Raw genomic sequence first — 18,147 nt, 5'->3', positions numbered from 1 at the left:
TGTATCAAAAAGACAATGAACGACTATAGTAGGAGTTATGATCATTACGGAGGGCATTTGGGGTACGATATGTAGTACAGGTAGTTGCTACTACTATAATTTACTGAGCTTTGTGTTTATTCGACAGGTCATCAAAGTTTTATTAGTGACGGCAGTAGTGTCTACGTGTATAATTGACGAGATCGGGCGCTTCACGGACTTTGAGTCAGGGCAGGTGTCCACAGTAGCGGTGGTCATGGTGGAGTTCGTGTTCGTATTTGGTGCTCATTCCTGGGTAAGCTGACAGTCTTGTGAGTTGTCTGTATGCAAAAAGCTAATGAGTGTTTTTTTATTGTAGCTGAAAAATATAATGGGTGGGTTAATGTCGCTGCAAGACGAGCAGATCAAAAGCGGACTACATGTGTCGTTTCAAGGTCACGAAGGTGTGGTAGAGCGGTTGTTTCTACAGGGGTTTTCACTGCGTCAATACGACAAAGGGTTGGCTTACATACCCAACAGCATTATGCTGGAGAACTCGATGACAGTGCAGAGCAAGAGTCTGGATCGACGCCGTGTCGTTCCTGTGCATCTAAGTCACTCGACACCCACGACAATACTTCGTCTTTTCATCCAAGAGCTGGATAATCTTCTGACGCAGCACATGATTGATCGTCAAACGAATACAAAAGGGGACGTGCTGGGTCTCGAGAAGCCCAAAGGTGGCTGGGATGTGATGAATGTGTACGAGCACAGCAAGAAACTTTCGATCGAAGAGACGCAGTCGCCAGGGCGCTTCTGGATCAGCATCGAGGCGCCATACCTTGTGCATGTTGTGTATTACTCCCAGGAGCGGCACATAAAGGGAATCCTAGCCGAGAAGACCGAGGTTTGTTGTCATTGTGACGACGACTTGAAGACTGAAAGCTTACATTGTCTTTGCTTGTCTTAGATCGTGCTTCAGATTACTGAGATGGTGGCCAAACTCAAGCTGAATCTGCATGGGGAAGAAGGTGAAATCAGTCCGCGTGTTTCAGCTCCCCCACTGTCTACAGTCGGAACTGCAGTGCCAGATTTAAGTGAGCGACACTCGAGTTTCAGCTCAGCGCCGCTACCAGCGTTGGTAGGGAACCGTCGACGTGGGCGAGCAACTCAAGCCAGCGAACCAATCGGACGGCGGGTCTTCAATGAGCGCAATATGTTACGACATCGTCGACCTCACGCCGACCTGGTATAAGTTAACGGAGGTGTTAAAATCAGCGCGTTGTTTGTTGCGCATTAACACCAAGTCGCTGGATCGTGTCGATGATGGCGAGATTCACCTAGCAACACAGATATTAAGTCAGAATCCCCGGTTTCTATGCAGTCGAAACTCACTGACTCACTTGTGTTTTCGCAGCCTCAAGTGAGTTAAAACGTTCGCGATCCATCAGGACAATCACTTTCACCTTGAACATGGCGTGGAGCTCTACACGCACAGGTGGTGGGGGCGCTGCAATCGGTCGGCCAGTCGCATCGAACGCGCTGGAGGTGGCGCTTGATCTACCACGTGTACGTGACGTGCTGGTGTTGGCGTCGCTGGTTGCAGTGGATCGCTGTCGGTCGCTCAAAATGCTGTCGTCGCTCCCTGCACTGGTGTTGCTGCTAGCACTGCTGGATCTATGGAAAGCTTCGCGTCGGTCTCTTCGTAGAGCTGTAAGCGCCTCCGTCGTCAGCGCATATGCCGGCAAGACGGCCAGCAACTCGTGCACAAGCTGCTTCATCTTTTGAGCGGGTGTAGCAGGGTGTAGACTTAGTATCAGTGAGTGCGTATGGGCGTCTAGGGCGTTGCCGCTGGTCTGGTAATTGTCAGAGAAGATGCCATTCGGTACAAATATCCGCGATCCATCAGTTCGACGCATGATCGTCCTTGCGAGTGATACCCGCTCGATAAAGCCCAACAATTGTCGCACTTTGACCTCACTGCCCGTCCGGAAAGGCTCTGCAAAGATAAGGAACAGTCCTGTTGCCACGTTTTTCAGCTAGCAAGACAATAACATCGTTAGATTTCGGCTGTATACTCCAGGATGATGCGACCTTGCGCTCACCACTGTGAAGCCCGAGAGAACTGCGACTAGTTCGACACTCAGAAATCCCACGACGAGCACGTAGCGCATAAACGAGTTGGACAGGAAGAAGATGTAGAAAATCTCGATCAGGATGAAGACAACGCACACAAACTTGATGGATTCCGTGATGACAACCTAGAGTGCGTCGTAGTCCGACGAGTAGCGGTCCCATTTGAAGTACCGGACAAAGAGCTACATACAGGACAATTATGAGAGATAATTAACATGTATGCTCAGCTCTAATAACCTTTTGTAGCTGCGTACATTGGTGACGACTTTACGCAGAGCGAAGGTGCCGAGTGCGAGTGGGATGGCTATGAGGTACCTCAGATACTGCATTACTTCGTCTTCTTCGCTTCCCAGGTCCAGAATGTATCGGGCTATCACGTCGCGCACCAGGATTAGGAATAGGAACCACCATAGATACGTCAGCATGTAGTGCTGTACGTCCGCGATCCATCTAGAACGCAATAATTACGTGCATTAGAAAAAAATAATGCCACTTCTCGTGGTATTTTCAAGATGTCGGGTTCCGCACCGCACGCGTTTATCGAGACGGGCACGAATAGCGTTGAGAATTAGTTCGATGACCGGTCTGGAGAGGAAGAAGGCGACCAGCGTCGCCAGGAGCGCCAGCCCCACGCGCCAGAAGATGAACAGGGCCATCTTGGCGATAAAAAAGTTTGTAGATGAAGGGTACGTTTATAAAATGTAACCTCAAGGAGGGTTATTATACCCTAGTTGAGGTTACACTTTTAAACGAGCTCCAGCACACGCGACGGTGCTCCGCGTCACGTCGATTCAGTGATGATTGAGCTCCATGGCACTGACGGTCAACTTGATCCGGTTAATGGCCCGAGCTGGAAAATGCACGGTGCAAGTCTGTACAATTGAAAGTCACAAAGACTGCATCGTTGTTTGTTGTCGCGAGTTGTAAATGAACCCTCCGCCGAATTTTTGAAACGCTTGGCCGTTTCCCATGGCGCCAACGGCCATAGCCGATTACTTCGTACTACATGCCTGTGGCAATAAATAATAGCGCCGTGGCATTCAACGCGGAGCTTGATAAACTCCTTGTGCGGTGCTTGCGTGTTGCAACTTGCAACGGCCAAGTGAATCCTTTGAGTCCCACCTATGCATCTCTTCTGAAACCTTAGTCTACCCAAACGTAGATGGGCCGGGGGTCGACACATCGCACCGTCAATGTTTTCTCCTAAGCTTCAAATTGAAGTTCTATATAAAAAATCAATTTCTACTCACTATCTTAGGAGATCAGCAACCGCATTCTCGTCATGCACACAGTTCGGCGGTGTCCGAGTCTCTAGTTGCATTAGCTACAAGTCCACATCAGAATCAGTCCAGAGATATAAGACCATCGAGTAAATTGAGCCACGGGCTCCGTTAACGTTGTGGCGCTTGACCACATGAGCTTCCGATCGCTGCAGGACGAGCACTCGGGGCTCTCGGAGTCGCAGCTGAACGTGCTGCACGCGGTCATCTTGAGCTGCTGCGGGGTGTCGCTGGTCGGTTGTCTGTACATCCTGCGGCACCACTACGTCTCCGCTCGACTGCACAGCGGCGTCTCAATGGTACAGAAGATGGTGGTCGTGCTTTCGGTGCTGGATGCAGGTTTAGCCTTCCCGAAGATGTTCGGAAACCCGTTAACGGACTCCACGGACGTCTCAGCGGCTTGCAACGTACAGGCCTTTGCATTGCATGTCTTCGGCCTCATGTCAGTCTTCTGGAACGCAGCTATTGCCCACTGTTTCTACCGGAAGATCGTACACCGAGACAGCGAGGCGAGACTCAAGAGCAGGTTCAAACTCTACCTTCTATTAGCCATCGTGCCCGCTGTAGCTTGCAGTGTCGCGCTCTACGCCGCCAGATTGTTCGGAGACGCCACGTTCTACTGCTGGGTCGAGTCACGTGCGAAGCAGTTCTGGGCTTTCTACCTGTTCGTGGTGATAGCGATCCTCTATGTTAGCGTCATCCTCTGGCTTACACATAACCGCATCTCGCGGGACTTTCGAGACGCCAACTTGGACGCCCAAGAGTCCTGGGCACTCATCACGTCCAAGCTGCGGATCTATATCGCAGCTTTTATCGTGCTTTGGACGCCTAGCACGGTCTTCCGACGTGAGTATATATGATTATATTTTTGTTTTATAATTTCCACTGACTTTTTATTATTTCTTTGCAGTATTTGACGATGAACTGGGCTCTTCGAGGTTCGCGGTGGCACTTTTAATGCAAGTGACAGTGTGTACACAGGGCTTAGCGACTGCTATTATCTACGGAGGACTACTTACCAAGCTGTACAGGATAGTGTCGTGCAGACCGTCTATCTCGCCAACGCACAAGTTCGTGACTTCTCCGTCATTTCCTACGGTGGATACAGGCACAAATCACAGTCTGGTCAAGCACTACCGTAAACCTGCCAACATCTTCGTGTCTACTTTCAACATGGGAGAAGCCAGACTCACACCAGCTCAATTGGACAAGTGGATCCCACTTGGACACGACGTTTACGTCATTGGGCTTCAGGAGTGTCTACACTTGACAAACACTCACAGTTTGATCCGCCAGCATCTGGAAGGAGGACGTCCTCGACCAGCAACCGCTGGACCTGCCCGGAGAGCATCAAAATTCCACCAATTTAACCGCGAGATCGGCAGCAAGAACACGTCATTGGGGTATCATGGCCACATCGCCATCACCGTGTTCATCAAGTCGTCGGATGTGGACAGCGGCGCCTTTTATATGCCTCCTGTGGTGCAACAAGAAGTCAATGTCGGTAAATCGCTGGTGTTGGGCCGAGCGTCCAACAAAGGCGCTGTGGGCTTCGCATTCCGGTATTACGACACGTCGTTCGCTTTTGTGGCGTGTCATTTGTCCTCAGATCCCAAGGTAAGGCGTCAAAGTAAGATTTCTTGCTGTTATCCTGTATCTGACAGTTTAAATTTCTGCAGGGCAAATCAAAAGTGCGGCGAAGGAATCGAGACTCGCAGGATATTCTAAAGGAGTTGCATTTGAATCTGGAAGATGTGGGCTTCGAGTTCCCGCACGTCCATCACCACAGCTTCGTTCTAGGTGATCTCAATTATAGGTTAACACAGCGAGATGCAAGCGCAGACACTATACTGGAGCTTGTGTCGAAGGTTCGGCAGTGTGAGACGGCAAAGCCTGCACCGATGAAGCGAAGTCGAAGCTTGCGTCGAGGACTTTTGGGTAAGCGATGGAGTCCTATGGGAAGTCGAGGACTGGGCAGCTCTTTCGGACTTGGCAGCTCTCTAGGTGCCGGCAGTGACAGAGACAGCAACGATCTCGACGTCAGTATGTTGGAGCGCAGCGTTAAAAGCACCTCGTCGATGTTTGCTTCGTCCAATGGCAGCAACAACAGCATCCGATACTCAGCAGACTGCGAGCTTGTGGACGAGGACCAGTTTGTATGGGACGATGTGCTAGCGCACGATGAGCTGCGCACAGGTATGAGAGACGGACAGATCTTTTACGGCTTCCGTGAGGCCAAGATTGCCTTCCCGCCTACGTTTCGACGTGTTCGTGGAGCGGCATTGAACCTTGATGCTGAAAATTGGCCGATGGAATTGCTATCGGAATGCTATACTACTGCAGTGGAAGGCCACGGCATGCGAGTCCCGTCGTTCACAGATCGAATCCTGTTCTTCTCCCAGCCAGACATGCGTCATCGACTGCGGTGTGCTGTGTATGCGTCGTGTGAAGAAGTCAATTGCTCCGATCACAAGCCAGTGCTCGCAGTGTTCCAAGCTCTTGTAAACCGCGACTTCTTACCTATTGAGACGGAACTTGCGAACAAGAAACTCCAGCGAATGCAGGACGTCAGTGGTGTGCTGGAATGCCAGCTGCAGCTAGCGTATACCAGCATTTCGTGGCAACCAGATACAGAGGCAGACTTCCCTCTGACTTCGTTCGGCAACTCCATCGATCTGGACCAACGTTTCTCGAATTTTGATCGTCATGGTCACCAAGTTATGGTCACGATCGTCTTCCCGTTGCCATCCGAAGATATCTTCTCAGCTCAGCGTAAATTACTGGAACTGGCGGAGTCGATGAGTGGAGGAGTGTATCTGGAGAACACAGACCGACTGCTGTGTAAGACCAACGTGGCTCATATCAAGTGGAGTGACTTCGTGCGTGACGGTATCACACACACCACATTCGCACGGCCTACGGGCAACATGCACGTGGCGATTAAAGTGCATGCCGGCACTCAAGGCCCATGCTTCGGTCAGGGCGTCATCTGCATCCCACAAGCTGCAAACGACAGCAGCGACGACCCACCTGACGGGATCCCGAAGCTCAATACTTTCGTCGTCGAACTCGCCGATGGTGGGCGACACACCGGCACCATGTCAGGCTCCGTGAGTCTGCAACTCATGCAGCGCGCCAGTGGCGCCTAAATGACCAGCGTAAGTAAATTATTAACGATGGCGTCGTACTGGTAACGTAGTCAATGGATTCAATGTCAGTCGTCCTCATTCTACCTGAGGCCAGTGTGCTACAACACCCAGTAGTAAGTCTATAAAGGGAGAAGGAAAGGTGGGCCTTACAGCTCGTCGCTGAGACCGGCGGCTTGTGGTGTCTCCTTGATCGTCTCGCTCGGTTCCTCATCGAGAGCCGCGTACTCGTCGTACGTGAGATCTTTGGGGTCGTCAAAGTGTTTGGCCCACGGCTGGAAGAACATCATGAGCGCAAAGGCCACGAGCAACACGAAGCTCAAGATGGCCTTGGTACGGTTGTAGCCGGCCACAGAGCGGTGGAATGTGTCCAAGGCGTCCTCCAGGTTTTTGATCTTCTTCTCGTAAACTTCGCGAAGCTCGGGGGACATTCGACCTTTCTTGATCCCAGCCTCCTCTAGCTTCTTATCCTGGAACACTAGAGCGTTGTACTTAGCCAGTTCGGCACGGGCCATAGCCACAGCACGCGCACTCTTGGCAGACTACAGGAATTTTACAAATACAGCATTAAATTACTGTAATATTTGGATATTTAGAGCTGTATACACCCACCTCCTTGGTCGTGTATCGCTGGAACTCTTGATCGAACTGTTCGGCGGCGCGCTTGGCGGTCGTAGGCTCAGCGGGGATCGTCTGGGCACTCATGCTGCAGGAGGGGGCACAATTGATGAGACTGACGTGGTGATGGTTGTTAAACTGTATAATGTAACGTAAAATTTCAGTGATACAGAATTTCTGTCCGAGTACAGGATAAAAGGCGAAGAGGCACAATACTGTGTATATACTGTACAGCGCAGGAAGGACAGGATAACGCTCGCCTTCACCGCTGAACATTTCATTCACGTTATGCGGCAGGATTATGATGTGTGTCTGTGTGTGTGTGAATGTTTTAACTTTCGTGAAGACTTGCGACCGTCAGGACGTAAAATGTGGTCCCAAGGTGCAGAGCGTATGGGTTGTTGCCCTCCGTCGCTGTCTGCTCGTCGATCAGCACGATGCGGCCTACCACGTAGTCGGGGTATCTACACATACAGTATAAGTCAGCAAAAAAACAGTTTAACGGCCCAAGTATAACACACCCACCTTTGGCCGTCGTTGCTGAATGAGGAGATGGATTCTTCCGACAGGAAACGGTGGGGGCAGCCGAGATGGAAGGCCAGGTACACTCGCTGCGCGTCACTTCCGGGCGCTGACGTCGGTAAGAAGAGCGCCAAGTCATTAACACTGAAGCTCCGGAAAGAGATTTTGAACGAGTCGTTTGTATCCTGCTCAGACTCCATCAAGTGGAGTTCGGACCGCCGCTTTTCAAGCTCTGACTGAAGCATCTGATGGCACAAAAATCATTAGTAAAATAGATCCAGGCACTACGCACAGAGCTACGATCACCTACCGCTTCGGACTCAGCGCTGGCAAGTAGCTCCTTCACTCGAGTTTCGACGGCATCGAAGTTGGCGTTTACGAACGCGCCGATGTCCTCATCCTCAACATTTAGCGGTTCCACAGGGAGTTGAAGAAGTTTCAGTAGCTTGGCCAATGAAGTTCGCTGTGATCGAACACTGCTACTCAGATCTTTAATCGTCTTTTGAAGCTGGGACTGATTCTCCTTGAGCTGCTTCTCGCGCTTTAATCGCTCCTGAATCTCCGTAAAGATTAAAAGCGCACAACAAAAAAGGCACGACTCGGTTAAGGAAATCTTAGTTAATCAACCATCCCAGCAAGGCATGCAAATCAAAAGTTGACAAGGATATTCTTCGAAAGCCGCCGCATTCAGCAAGAATTGCTGATTTTCACTCTGTAAACCGCCAAGAATACACGCTAGTTAGTCGATATCAACCTCATCTTATCCCACGCAGACGCACCTCCAGCTTGGCGATAGTCGCATCCTTGTTATCGGCACCTGAGCCTGTTAAACAAGCCAATTTAGTGAACCATTCAAAGCACCGACGCTCTCTTCATACTTACCGATGTTTCGCCTCACAGTAGCTAACTCCTGGTCGAGAATATTGGACCCGTCCGCCTCCGAGGAGCCGGTCATGCCGCCTGCCGTCGCTGCTAACGCCATCACCAGCGGGAACTCGCATGAGCTGTCTCCCTCACGTGCACTGGTCTTGGATAAATCGGAGCGAGCAATCGACTCGCTGCCTGATCCATCATAGTACAGATTCTTCTTTGACTGCTCCAACTCTGATGTGAGCTCCGACACGCGAGCTTCCAGTTCCTTGCAGCGTTCCTGAAGAAGATCCATATTGTTGGCTGATTTGGAGGAGCTACCATGATCCTCGCAATCAACGAACTCGTCGGAAGACGGACGCTCCTTGTCTTCGTACGGGTCGAAATCTTGTTCGCCCTCGTCTTCAATTAGCGGCAGGCTTTGGTCAAATGGACGCATGCGGAATTCACAATGTGACGGCTTCTCCGCGAGCCCCGACACAAAATCGCGAGGCAAATGTTGACCAAAGCTGCGTAAAAACTCCTCACGGTGTTGAACCTAAGCAACAGAACATAAGTACAAGCACTTATAGTATAGCAACAAACACAAATACCTACCTCATCCTCACGCAGTTGCGCCAGTTCCTCAGCCATAGACTGAATGCGATCCGAAAACATGCGGCCGTACTTAAGACGCCTTGATATCTCCTTCAAGCAGGCCGCATACGATTCTGCCATACAGGATAAGTCAGCGTAAAAGATACACAGCACACATCAGTTTTGAAAATTACCTGGTAGCTTGTCAAGATGCTCCAGCTCGTAAAAATGTTTCTTCTGGGCAGCTAATGCCTCTCGAAAAACGGCCAGCGAGTTCTCAAAATCTCGGATCTTTGACTGCGAGATCGAAATCTGGCGTAAAGTGGAATGCACTCGTGCGAATGTCTTGGACTTGTTAGCTGCAATTCTGTCCACATGCGTCACGATATCGTCCACCAGCTTCTGTGCATCAGGAACCTATTGCAGCAAGATGGGGGTGAGTCTTGAGCCCTGCACACATAGCACAGCTTAATCTTCCTTTCGTACCATGTTCTGCTGTCCTTGATATAGCTCGTCAATACGCCGACACACGTCTAGAGCATTCGTGGACGCCTGCATAGGATTACTTCCGCTAGCTATCGTCGACGTCTCCTCTATGCTGCTGAGTACGTACTGTAGATTGCCACGCAAGGTGTTTGTGATGTTCATTTGCTTGCTCCCCAGCGCTTTCATCTCGTTCAACTCCGTACTCGCTTGCTCGTACTCTCGACATGTTTCTCCATGTGCATCCAGCATGTCTGTGACTTCCTTGCAGATCTCATCGTGGACCTGTTGAAGCTTCAGTACCTGTCCTCGTACATGCGTGTGCGACTGCTCACACTGAGACGCCCATTCACGCTCCTTCTCAACAGGGATACAGTCATGCAGCGTCTTCCGCTCGTCTGTCGCCAATGTGGGGTGCAGATCCACTGTAGCCAGCGCCTCCAGATAGCTGTCGAACTGGCTCAACAGTCGTTCGTGTTTGTCGCTCGTAGCCTGGAAATCCGCCCAGAACGGAGCGAAATGCTTCATCATCGATGTTTTAAACAAATCCAAATTGGCCACAGCTGCAGCGATAGCGCGTTCCTGGACCTGCAACTCCTGTGCGCCACGCTCACTGACAGTAATATTGGCGCGAGTACCGCTCTCCAGAGCCTCGCTTTGGCTGACCTGTAGCTGAAAGTAACCCTCATACTCCACCAATGCGCGCATCATCGGATGCGAGCTCTCACTCAGCATCTTCGAGCCTTCCGATGAAGCCACAGGCTGCGACGGCACTTTAATAAGATAATAAAAAAAATCAGTAATAATACTAGATTAGCGAAGAAATAGTAAGGCGTCGTACACTCGACATAAACTGGAGATAAAGCTGCCGACGTGGGCGGAGGCGTGGCCGCTTCTTGTGACAGCAGTCGACGGTCGTACAAAAACACCTCCTTGTCCTCCTGCTAGCGGTAAATATGTGAGCTTCTCTTCAACTTACAATAACTGGAATCAGTGCGTTGTAGCTTACTGTTGGCAGTCCATAGTACTCAACGGCGCGGCGCGGGTCCAGCCGCGCGAAGGGCGGGCCGCCCAGTAAAATTTGGTCGGCTGCGGGGACGCCGCTAAGTCGCTCTAGTTCCTCGCGTAGCTCCTCGACCACGACACTGAGAGGGCAGACAAGCATATGAAAGATTGTATGAGCAAGTGCAAGTTTCTATGGACGAATTAGCGCAGATTCAACCCAAGTGGAAGCGAAATTACGTACTTGGCTGAGGCCAGCGCCACCGCGTGGACGGTGCCCGTGGTCGCGTCTCCTACGCGCACCACGACGTCGCCGCGCGCCTTATGTTCCTCGTCCGCGTGCTGCTGTGACCTGGTCCTGGCGACGTCCATTTGGGATCTACAGCAGCTCTGTTCCCATCAAGGCACGCGCCTACGGAATGCTTGTGTCTGTTGTTCTCCTGAGAAGAAATTTGGTGCAAAAAAAGGTATAATAGGACTATAGACCAATTTGAAACGAAAATAAGTACAGCTCTGTTTTAATCAAGCACTTAAGAGCCACTTAAGTAAATTTGTAATCTGTTTTGGGATCGCTATTTCAAGCTTAGAGTGACGTACCATCCAAAGGCCGTTGCAAAGGTGAATAAGAAAGATACATGTAATACCAACAACTTCAAGCTTCATTTCGATTATTTGTCAGGCACACACACCACCACTTGCCCTCGCAGCTCATATAAATCATTAAAACCCTAGCACACGCCTTCCGATAACCCCTCCGAATAGTCCTCCGAGATGTTGCGAGAACGTCGGAAGAGCACGTCCTCGTTGCCGAAAGTTTTCATGAAGTGGAAATTCTCCGTCGACTTCTCTTCTCCCACGGTATTCAGCCGTGGTGATTCCGTCGCAAATGCCGACGTGTTCCCCGAGAAGCTGGGGGGCGGCACAGGCGACAGCAAGAAGCGCGGCGAGAGCGGAGCCTTTTGGATCTCGTTCACCTGGTGTCCAGTCGGCTGCATTTCTTCCTCTTCGTCGGTCTTCTCAGCTTCCGCAGGCTCTTCATCTTCCACGTCTTTGTCCTTAATTCCAACGGACTTCTTGAACTTCGCGTAGCTTGTTTCCCATTCAGGTCCAAGCATGTTCGTCAGAGCCTTCAAGACTTCCTCGCTCGAGCGCACACGGTGTTCCTCGAACGCAGGCAGCCGCACGACCTCGTGAATGTGACGCATCAAGAACGGCACGCAGTTCTTCTTGAGATCGTCGGCATTGCATTCTTCGGACAGCGTCAACAAGTCCACCACGTTCTCGACACAAATCTGGCCGCTCAAAAATGCCTCCGTACGCTTCTGCAGCTCGTACACACAGTAGAACGACGACGCTCGCAGCAATTCTTCGGCCACATCCGGCGTAATGTCCACCTTGCCAGTGTACTGCAGACCACCACAACTATTGTTAGTGTTTACACACTCGTTCAAGAATATATACCAAAACGTACCAAGAAGCGCAATAAGATCGAGAAGACTTCGTAACTGCAGTTGTCGACTTCAATGACTGCGGTTTGACTGGTCGCTGTGCCAAACTACAATGCATGAGCAAAACTTAGTACTCCACATATCCTAATACGTAAGACAATAAGGGGGAATTCAGACAGGCATGCAGACGATACTCACTCTCACCATGTTCTTGAAGTACGAGTTGCGGAAAAACAACACGACCTTGTGTGCATTAATCGGTGCGATGTGACCTTTGACGAGGAATTGAAGATCAGACAGTGACGAGTTCAGGAACAGCTCCTCGTGGTCATCCACGACGTAAGGTGGAACATCGATCCTCACATCCGGATCATAACCTGCAGGCACCAAGTGCTTTATTGCGTGCGCGGCAGCACAACGAGGGAACTCAGCAGTCGACTGCAGCATGTGGTACAGCACGGACAAAAGCCCCTCGGACAACAAAGTGGGGACCTCTTCAGCATCCATCATGTGTACAAACGTAAGCAGAATGTTACCCCGAAGTTCACCTATTCATAAACACACCCCTGTAAGAACAAGCTTTGCTCACCAGCTCACCAAGCAAGTTGGCTACCGTACCGATATTGGCGTCAGCAGATACACGAGCTACAGCGTGAAGCATCCGTCGGAAATCCTGCCGATTGATCTGCTTCCAGATGTTACGAAGCGCTTGCAGACAAATAGCCCACGTACTCAGCGTTTCCTCGACCTCCAGCATCTGTAGGACAGCCCCCTCGAGCACCATTTGAAGCGTACTGGCCACACTTAACGACAGCGCACACAACGCCCCAGCAGCATGCGACGAAATCGGTTCATCAGGGTGGTGGATCGCATCCATCAGCAGCAAGATACCGCCGAAACGAGTGACGTAGTCGTGATTCAACGGGTTCTCCATCAACGACTCCAAAGCTACTACCGCCGTGCGCTTCTTGTCTGGATCCTCGTCTCGTAATAGTTCGAGCAGGTCTGGGATCGATCCCTTCACACACTTGTCACACAGTCGTGCGCGTCCTTCCGTGCCTTCCACAACCGCTCGAGACATGGAGCAATCATTGCAAATAATCACACCACATTCCTGCACAAACAAGACCAGCATACACATGTGAGATACGCGTTCTAATTCTTAAAAAGATCTCGTCAGATCTTACCCGACAGTGGTGTTTTCTTCGATAGAAAGTGAACGGGTTGTGGCAGCAGCCACACTCCAGCGCCTCGTGATCTTCTGCCCAGGGTTTAATGAGTCCCCACTTCAACAGATCATTCGCAGACTCCACGACAGTCGAGTCGACTGTGCGGAAGCGAGCATTCAGGTGTTCCACAATCTTGTCCCCAAGATACGGCGACGATCGGACGGACGTAGGGTCGTACGCATACAATGAGGCGCCAACCTGTCCCAATTGGATCGAGTACGCTGGCAAGCGCCCCACCCAGCGAGGCAGCCCCACTCTCCACGGCAAATCCCGACCACTGTAGCCATTATTCGACAGCATCTCGACAATATCCTTCATCCAGACGCTCCTGTTGACGCAGATGTATCGTCCACGCGCGTCATTGTTCTCCAAGGCTGCAACATGTGCTACAGCACAGTCGCGAACGTCGATCATGCTCCAGTTCAGATCCACTAACGCCGAGTATTGGCCCGTAATTAAATCATAAATGACTTGGTTCCCAGGCGCCAGCTTCGACTTGGACAGCATCGGCCCAAACAGCGTTCCCGGGTTCATCGTCACCAGATCAATCCGACGATCACTCGGCAATTGATCGACAAGCTGCCACGCCGCTTCCTCGGCCAGCTTTAAGCTCAAGAAATGCGGATTCTTCTCCAACGACGACGTCACGTTCCAGCAGGCATCGTTGATGATCGAGTCCGGCGTCACCGAGTCCGCCATCGCAGCAATCGACGAGGTCAACACCACTCGCTTGATACGCCCTCGAGCACAAGCTTGAATGAAGTTCGTCATCATGGGGATGATGCAGTGCATCCGACTGCCAATACTGTGCACTCCCGGCTCCTGCTGCTCAGACAGAGGGTCTCGTACAGAGCATGACGACGGTGTGCCCGTGTGGATCACAAAGTCGCACCCTGCGGAATCAGACACATAAATTATAATCAGAAAAAAAAGATCTTAGAGGATCTAATAACGCACCTTGAACGGCCATGTCGCACGCCTCAGGCGTCAGAAGCGACGTCTCCACGACTGAAAAGTTCTTGCTGGCGTTGGGGAGCTGCAGCAAGCCCGAGATATCATCCTTGCCGTTCTGTACCGTGCCGCGTACGTGGTAGCCGCGACTAAGGAGCTCACATACGATCCATGAGGCTAAGAAGCCATCGACACCCGTGACACAGATGGGCTTCTCGCTCATATTAGTGGCGAGCTGCACGATCTTCTTGCGGAATTGTAGCTGCTTCCACACATTTGGATACATGCACTGGCGGTCCACTGGTCGCTTGGGTTTTTTAAATCGCTCGGGCTTCTTCTTAGAGACGCGTCGCCGTGTCTTCGGCAGTAGTGTCGGCGCGTTCACCGCAGTAATACCATTGCCATTAACAGGCACGCTGTTGTCCACAAAACTTGAGTAGTTGAAGTTGCTGGTGCCTCCGTTGCGCTGGTTGGGAGCGAAGTAGGACGTCGACGACGCCGACGATGAGTTGGTGGAGTCAAAAGACCGTGTTGGACTGCTAGGTCCAGCGGCGATGACAGCGGAGGCGGCGCCGGCCATACTGGGGCGGGTCTTGTCGCGTCGGCTACTGGTCTTGCTCTTGCGGGAGGAGACGACCGACTTTTTCTTTCGTGACGACTGCGGCGGCGTCGTGGAGCTGCCGCTGTGGTCGGTGCCACCGTCCTCGTCGTACTGCGAGCCGAAGAGCATCGCGCAGTCTGAGTCTAAAGCCTTGGCGAACTATCCAAGCAGCGGTAGGATCTCTCGGGGAAAAAAATACCGGTATCCGCGTAACCACCACCGGCGCAACCGTTGGTTGTCTGTGGCAGCAACTGACAGGCGCTGGCGTTTTCCAGAGTGCGTGTCTTAAGGGCTGATTGCCCTTGTGCAGCTGGCCGGTGCCGCCCTTGCCCTGAAGGTTCTTTCTTTCCTTCTTTGGCTCGCTGAGTAACTCAGGCGGGAGAGGCGGCCTTTGATCTGAAGTGCCGCAATCACGCTGAAGTGGCTATAAATGAAGTGGCACATAAGTACAGTGCATGTACATGTACAGGATCTGACACCAACGGCATGTTGCCGACGGCCACATAACGGCTATACAGCCACTGAACTCGAATCAATGGAATTCAATAGGGAATGCTGGTAATCTACTCATGCCTGCGCTACGCAGCAGGCCCACATGCGCAAATGGTTTAAATTAAACCATTAACTTTAATGGCGATGCTTGGATTCATAAGCAGCCTGTACGAGTGTGGCTTCAAGGCGAATGTAGCATCTCCAATGGCAGAGCAAATCGGCGCATCGCCACAATAATTCAGAACCATTACCGAGGTGTCCGCCTTGACAGACTGCAGTTGCATAATAAGTCTCTGCCACTGAGCGGCTTCAGCACCCATCCGTGGCATCGGAGACCAACCCCTTTAGATCAACGTTGATCGCTGTGACTTTCATCAAGACTACCATGACCTTGTCGAAACACGCAGATCTTTCACCGGGCGTTTGTGAGGCAAATGCCGAGAATAACTTTCTCGGTTCTTCATGCCAAGCGGTTACTAGCCTTACATGCCGCCGACGCTTGAGGCAGTCTGCAAGCCATTCAGAGACACTCAAGAGACTTTCGTTGCCTTTTGCTTGGATTGATCGAGGAATTCTATCGTCACCGCCATGACGTCTTCGCACGATGAACACATCATTGAGGAGATCAGTGAGGAGTACTCGGTCGCGTTCCAGTTCGCCGCCTTCATGCTCCTGCTAATGATCGCCATTTTCCTGTGCAACCATGTGACCCACAAGCTGCACTGGCACTTCCTACCTGAAGCTGCCGCCACCATCGGTGTCGGTATTCTAGCCAGCATCTTCTGCTTGCTAATGAACTCGAGTTCGATCGCGGTGAAACTCATGGACTTCGATCCCAACTTCTTCTTCGTCGGAATGCTACCCCCGATTATCTTTAACTCGGGCTACACCATGAAGCGCCGCTACTTTTTCGAGAACATCACGCCGATCCTTGTCTACTCGATCTTTGGCACACTTGTCATGAGCGTCGTCACGGGTATCGGTATCTTCACTATTGGTCGCTTTGGCTGGGTCTTGAGACTATCGATGGCCGAGGCTCTCACCTTTGGCTCTTTAATCTCCGCTACAGACGCCGTTTCCATCCTGGCTGTGTTTCAGGAGCTCCACGTTGACCCGACACTCTTCTATCTCGTGTTCGGAGAGAGCTCACTTAACGACGCTGTAGCCATCTGCCTCTTTGAGACCTTTTCTCGCTTCATTGGGCACTCGTACGAGTTCAAGCCCATGCTATTTGCCATTTTCGAGTTCGGTTTGGTGCTCACGGGCTCCACGATGGTCGGAGTCATTTTTGGCATGATTCCAGCACTACTTTTCAAATATGGCAACTTGCGAAGTAACCTACTTCACGAAGTAGGTGTCTTCGTCATGTTTGCTTACTTGCCTTTTGTTGCGTCTGAAGTTCTGGGGCTGTCGGGAGTTGTGTCGGTCATTTTCGCTGGTGTCTCGATGAAACACTACGCATCACCTAACCTGACACCGGAAGCTCGCGACGTGTAAGTCTACCCAACTTTCTCGAAACCACGGTATATACTTTGCTCTTACGGTCTTTTCTAACTTGTAGGTGCTCTGGAGTGTTCAATACGCTGTCACACATGGCTGAAACGTCGGTGTTCTTGAGTACGTGGAGGGTTTAATACAAATGTTTTGTCAGGTTTCTAACCAAGTATTACTTCATTGATCTTCTTTGCCAGATCTCGGGCTTTCAGCGTTTGGACTGACGGAGTACTACCGATTTTGGCTTATCTTCTGGATGGCTACCTTCTGCTTGTTCTCTCGAGGTTGTGCGGTTTACTCGCTTTCCTACCTGTTGAATCTACGCAAGAACGCCGCAAAGATAACAATGAATCAGCAGCATGTAATCTGGTACGGCGGCATGCGTGGTGCCGTCGCCTTTGCGTTATCCAAATCTTTTCCTGGTGATAAACGCCCTGAAATTGTGGCCACCACGTTGATCGTTGTGCTGCTATCAATTATCGTCATGGGCGGCGGCACCGTTGCGGTGCTCGACAAATGCGGCATCCCACGATTGACGGTAAGTACGCAGTGCGAATCGTACTGCGATATGTATTAGTATTGCTCGATAGCAGCTGATGATGATGTTGTTGTTGTTGTTCGTCTCGAATGGACAGGCTGAGGAGGAGGCGGCTCTCGACAAGACGGTGAAGCCTCACCGGCACATGAGAGCGTTGCAGTTCGATAACAAGTACTTAATCCCGTTGCTTACGAATTTGTGCCAATACGGCGATAATAGCAGTCCACGTAAGGGGGGCTTTGGTCACGAGGGACGCCCCAGCAACGTTGACACGGCTGACGAGCACGATTCAGCTGATGGCGAGGACGACGAGGTGGTCGATGTCATTCGACGTGAGGTCAATGTGCACTAGGCCAGGCTGACGGGCTTCAACAAGACACCTGCATACAATACATTTGTTTCCTCTTTAAATCGTGTTCACGTTTTGAACGGCATGGAAGTTTACAGTGATGGCCACTTGCCTTGTCAAGTGTCCGACAACGTCCGAATCTCGGTGGTCGAACGAAAGTCTCAGATGATGTTATTTAGACGAACAATCGACACCGTCGCCAGGTTGGGACATACGCACGCATCGACCACGACGAGCAGCGCAAGCTGCCCTACAAGTCTTTCGTTGCGTTTGCCTAATGGATATTCAAAGCGCTGATATGATACGCTGGACCTGCAGGTCAACTTGCTGCCAGCAAGTTGCTGGTGTACTTCAAAAACAATTTTATTAATAAATGCTATATTAAGATAAGTGTGAAAGCCCACATTAGAATGAGATTCGGCCTCAGTAGACACCACAAAATAGCCGCCAGTAT

The 18,147-nt window shown here is 51.1% G+C and overlaps 7 protein-coding genes across 7 annotated transcripts; 3 read left to right on the top strand and 4 right to left on the bottom strand.

The window, feature by feature from the left end:
- Positions 1 to 235: 235 nt before the first annotated feature.
- PITG_00338 (uncharacterized protein) lies at positions 236 to 1,213 on the top strand (the record flags this gene model as incomplete). Its single annotated transcript, XM_002908905.1, has 4 exons — positions 236 to 274; positions 338 to 865; positions 929 to 1,004; positions 1,095 to 1,213. The coding sequence occupies 4 exons, from the start codon at positions 236 to 238 to the stop codon at positions 1,211 to 1,213; spliced, it is 762 nt and encodes a 253-aa protein (XP_002908951.1).
- A 19-nt stretch (positions 1,214 to 1,232) lies between these two features.
- Positions 1,233 to 2,753, bottom strand: PITG_00337 (small mechanosensitive channel family protein, putative; the record flags this gene model as incomplete). The annotated part of the gene is made up of 5 exons (XM_002908904.1): positions 1,233 to 1,298; positions 1,362 to 1,997; positions 2,064 to 2,219; positions 2,349 to 2,544; positions 2,623 to 2,753. The coding sequence occupies 5 exons, from the start codon at positions 2,748 to 2,750 to the stop codon at positions 1,233 to 1,235; spliced, it is 1,182 nt and encodes a 393-aa protein (XP_002908950.1).
- A 755-nt stretch (positions 2,754 to 3,508) lies between these two features.
- On the top strand, positions 3,509 to 6,523 carry PITG_00336 (uncharacterized protein; the record flags this gene model as incomplete). Its single annotated transcript, XM_002908903.1, has 3 exons — positions 3,509 to 4,220; positions 4,285 to 4,991; positions 5,054 to 6,523. 3 exons carry the CDS (start codon positions 3,509 to 3,511, stop codon positions 6,521 to 6,523), a joined length of 2,889 nt encoding a protein of 962 aa, XP_002908949.1.
- Positions 6,524 to 6,669: 146 nt separating this feature from the next.
- Positions 6,670 to 7,225, bottom strand: PITG_00335 (uncharacterized protein; the record flags this gene model as incomplete). Its single annotated transcript, XM_002908902.1, has 2 exons — positions 6,670 to 7,062; positions 7,133 to 7,225. 2 exons carry the CDS (start codon positions 7,223 to 7,225, stop codon positions 6,670 to 6,672), a joined length of 486 nt encoding a protein of 161 aa, XP_002908948.1.
- A 46-nt stretch (positions 7,226 to 7,271) lies between these two features.
- PITG_00334 (uncharacterized protein) lies at positions 7,272 to 10,968 on the bottom strand (the record flags this gene model as incomplete). The annotated part of the gene is made up of 11 exons (XM_002908901.1): positions 7,272 to 7,602; positions 7,664 to 7,905; positions 7,971 to 8,219; positions 8,440 to 8,483; positions 8,543 to 9,068; positions 9,128 to 9,240; positions 9,301 to 9,523; positions 9,593 to 10,362; positions 10,431 to 10,530; positions 10,599 to 10,734; positions 10,836 to 10,968. The coding sequence occupies 11 exons, from the start codon at positions 10,961 to 10,963 to the stop codon at positions 7,470 to 7,472; spliced, it is 2,664 nt and encodes an 887-aa protein (XP_002908947.1).
- A 261-nt stretch (positions 10,969 to 11,229) lies between these two features.
- Positions 11,230 to 14,949, bottom strand: PITG_00333 (dihydroflavonol-4-reductase, putative; the record flags this gene model as incomplete). The annotated part of the gene is made up of 7 exons (XM_002908900.1): positions 11,230 to 11,997; positions 12,063 to 12,146; positions 12,229 to 12,587; positions 12,658 to 13,153; positions 13,227 to 14,161; positions 14,226 to 14,668; positions 14,717 to 14,949. 7 exons carry the CDS (start codon positions 14,947 to 14,949, stop codon positions 11,320 to 11,322), a joined length of 3,228 nt encoding a protein of 1,075 aa, XP_002908946.1.
- A 951-nt stretch (positions 14,950 to 15,900) lies between these two features.
- Positions 15,901 to 17,971, top strand: PITG_00332 (Monovalent Cation:Proton Antiporter-1 (CPA1) Family; the record flags this gene model as incomplete). The annotated part of the gene is made up of 5 exons (XM_002908899.1): positions 15,901 to 16,805; positions 16,874 to 16,929; positions 17,004 to 17,344; positions 17,442 to 17,681; positions 17,873 to 17,971. The coding sequence occupies 5 exons, from the start codon at positions 15,901 to 15,903 to the stop codon at positions 17,969 to 17,971; spliced, it is 1,641 nt and encodes a 546-aa protein (XP_002908945.1).
- Positions 17,972 to 18,147: the final 176 nt, after the last annotated feature.

The sequence above is a fragment of the Phytophthora infestans genome, genomic scaffold (genome assembly GCF_000142945.1).
Source record: "Phytophthora infestans T30-4 supercont1.1 genomic scaffold, whole genome shotgun sequence".
NCBI lineage: Eukaryota > Oomycota > Peronosporomycetes > Peronosporales > Peronosporaceae > Phytophthora > Phytophthora infestans.
Note: the sequence above shows the minus strand (reverse complement) of the source record. Positions and strands in the feature narration are given on the sequence as shown.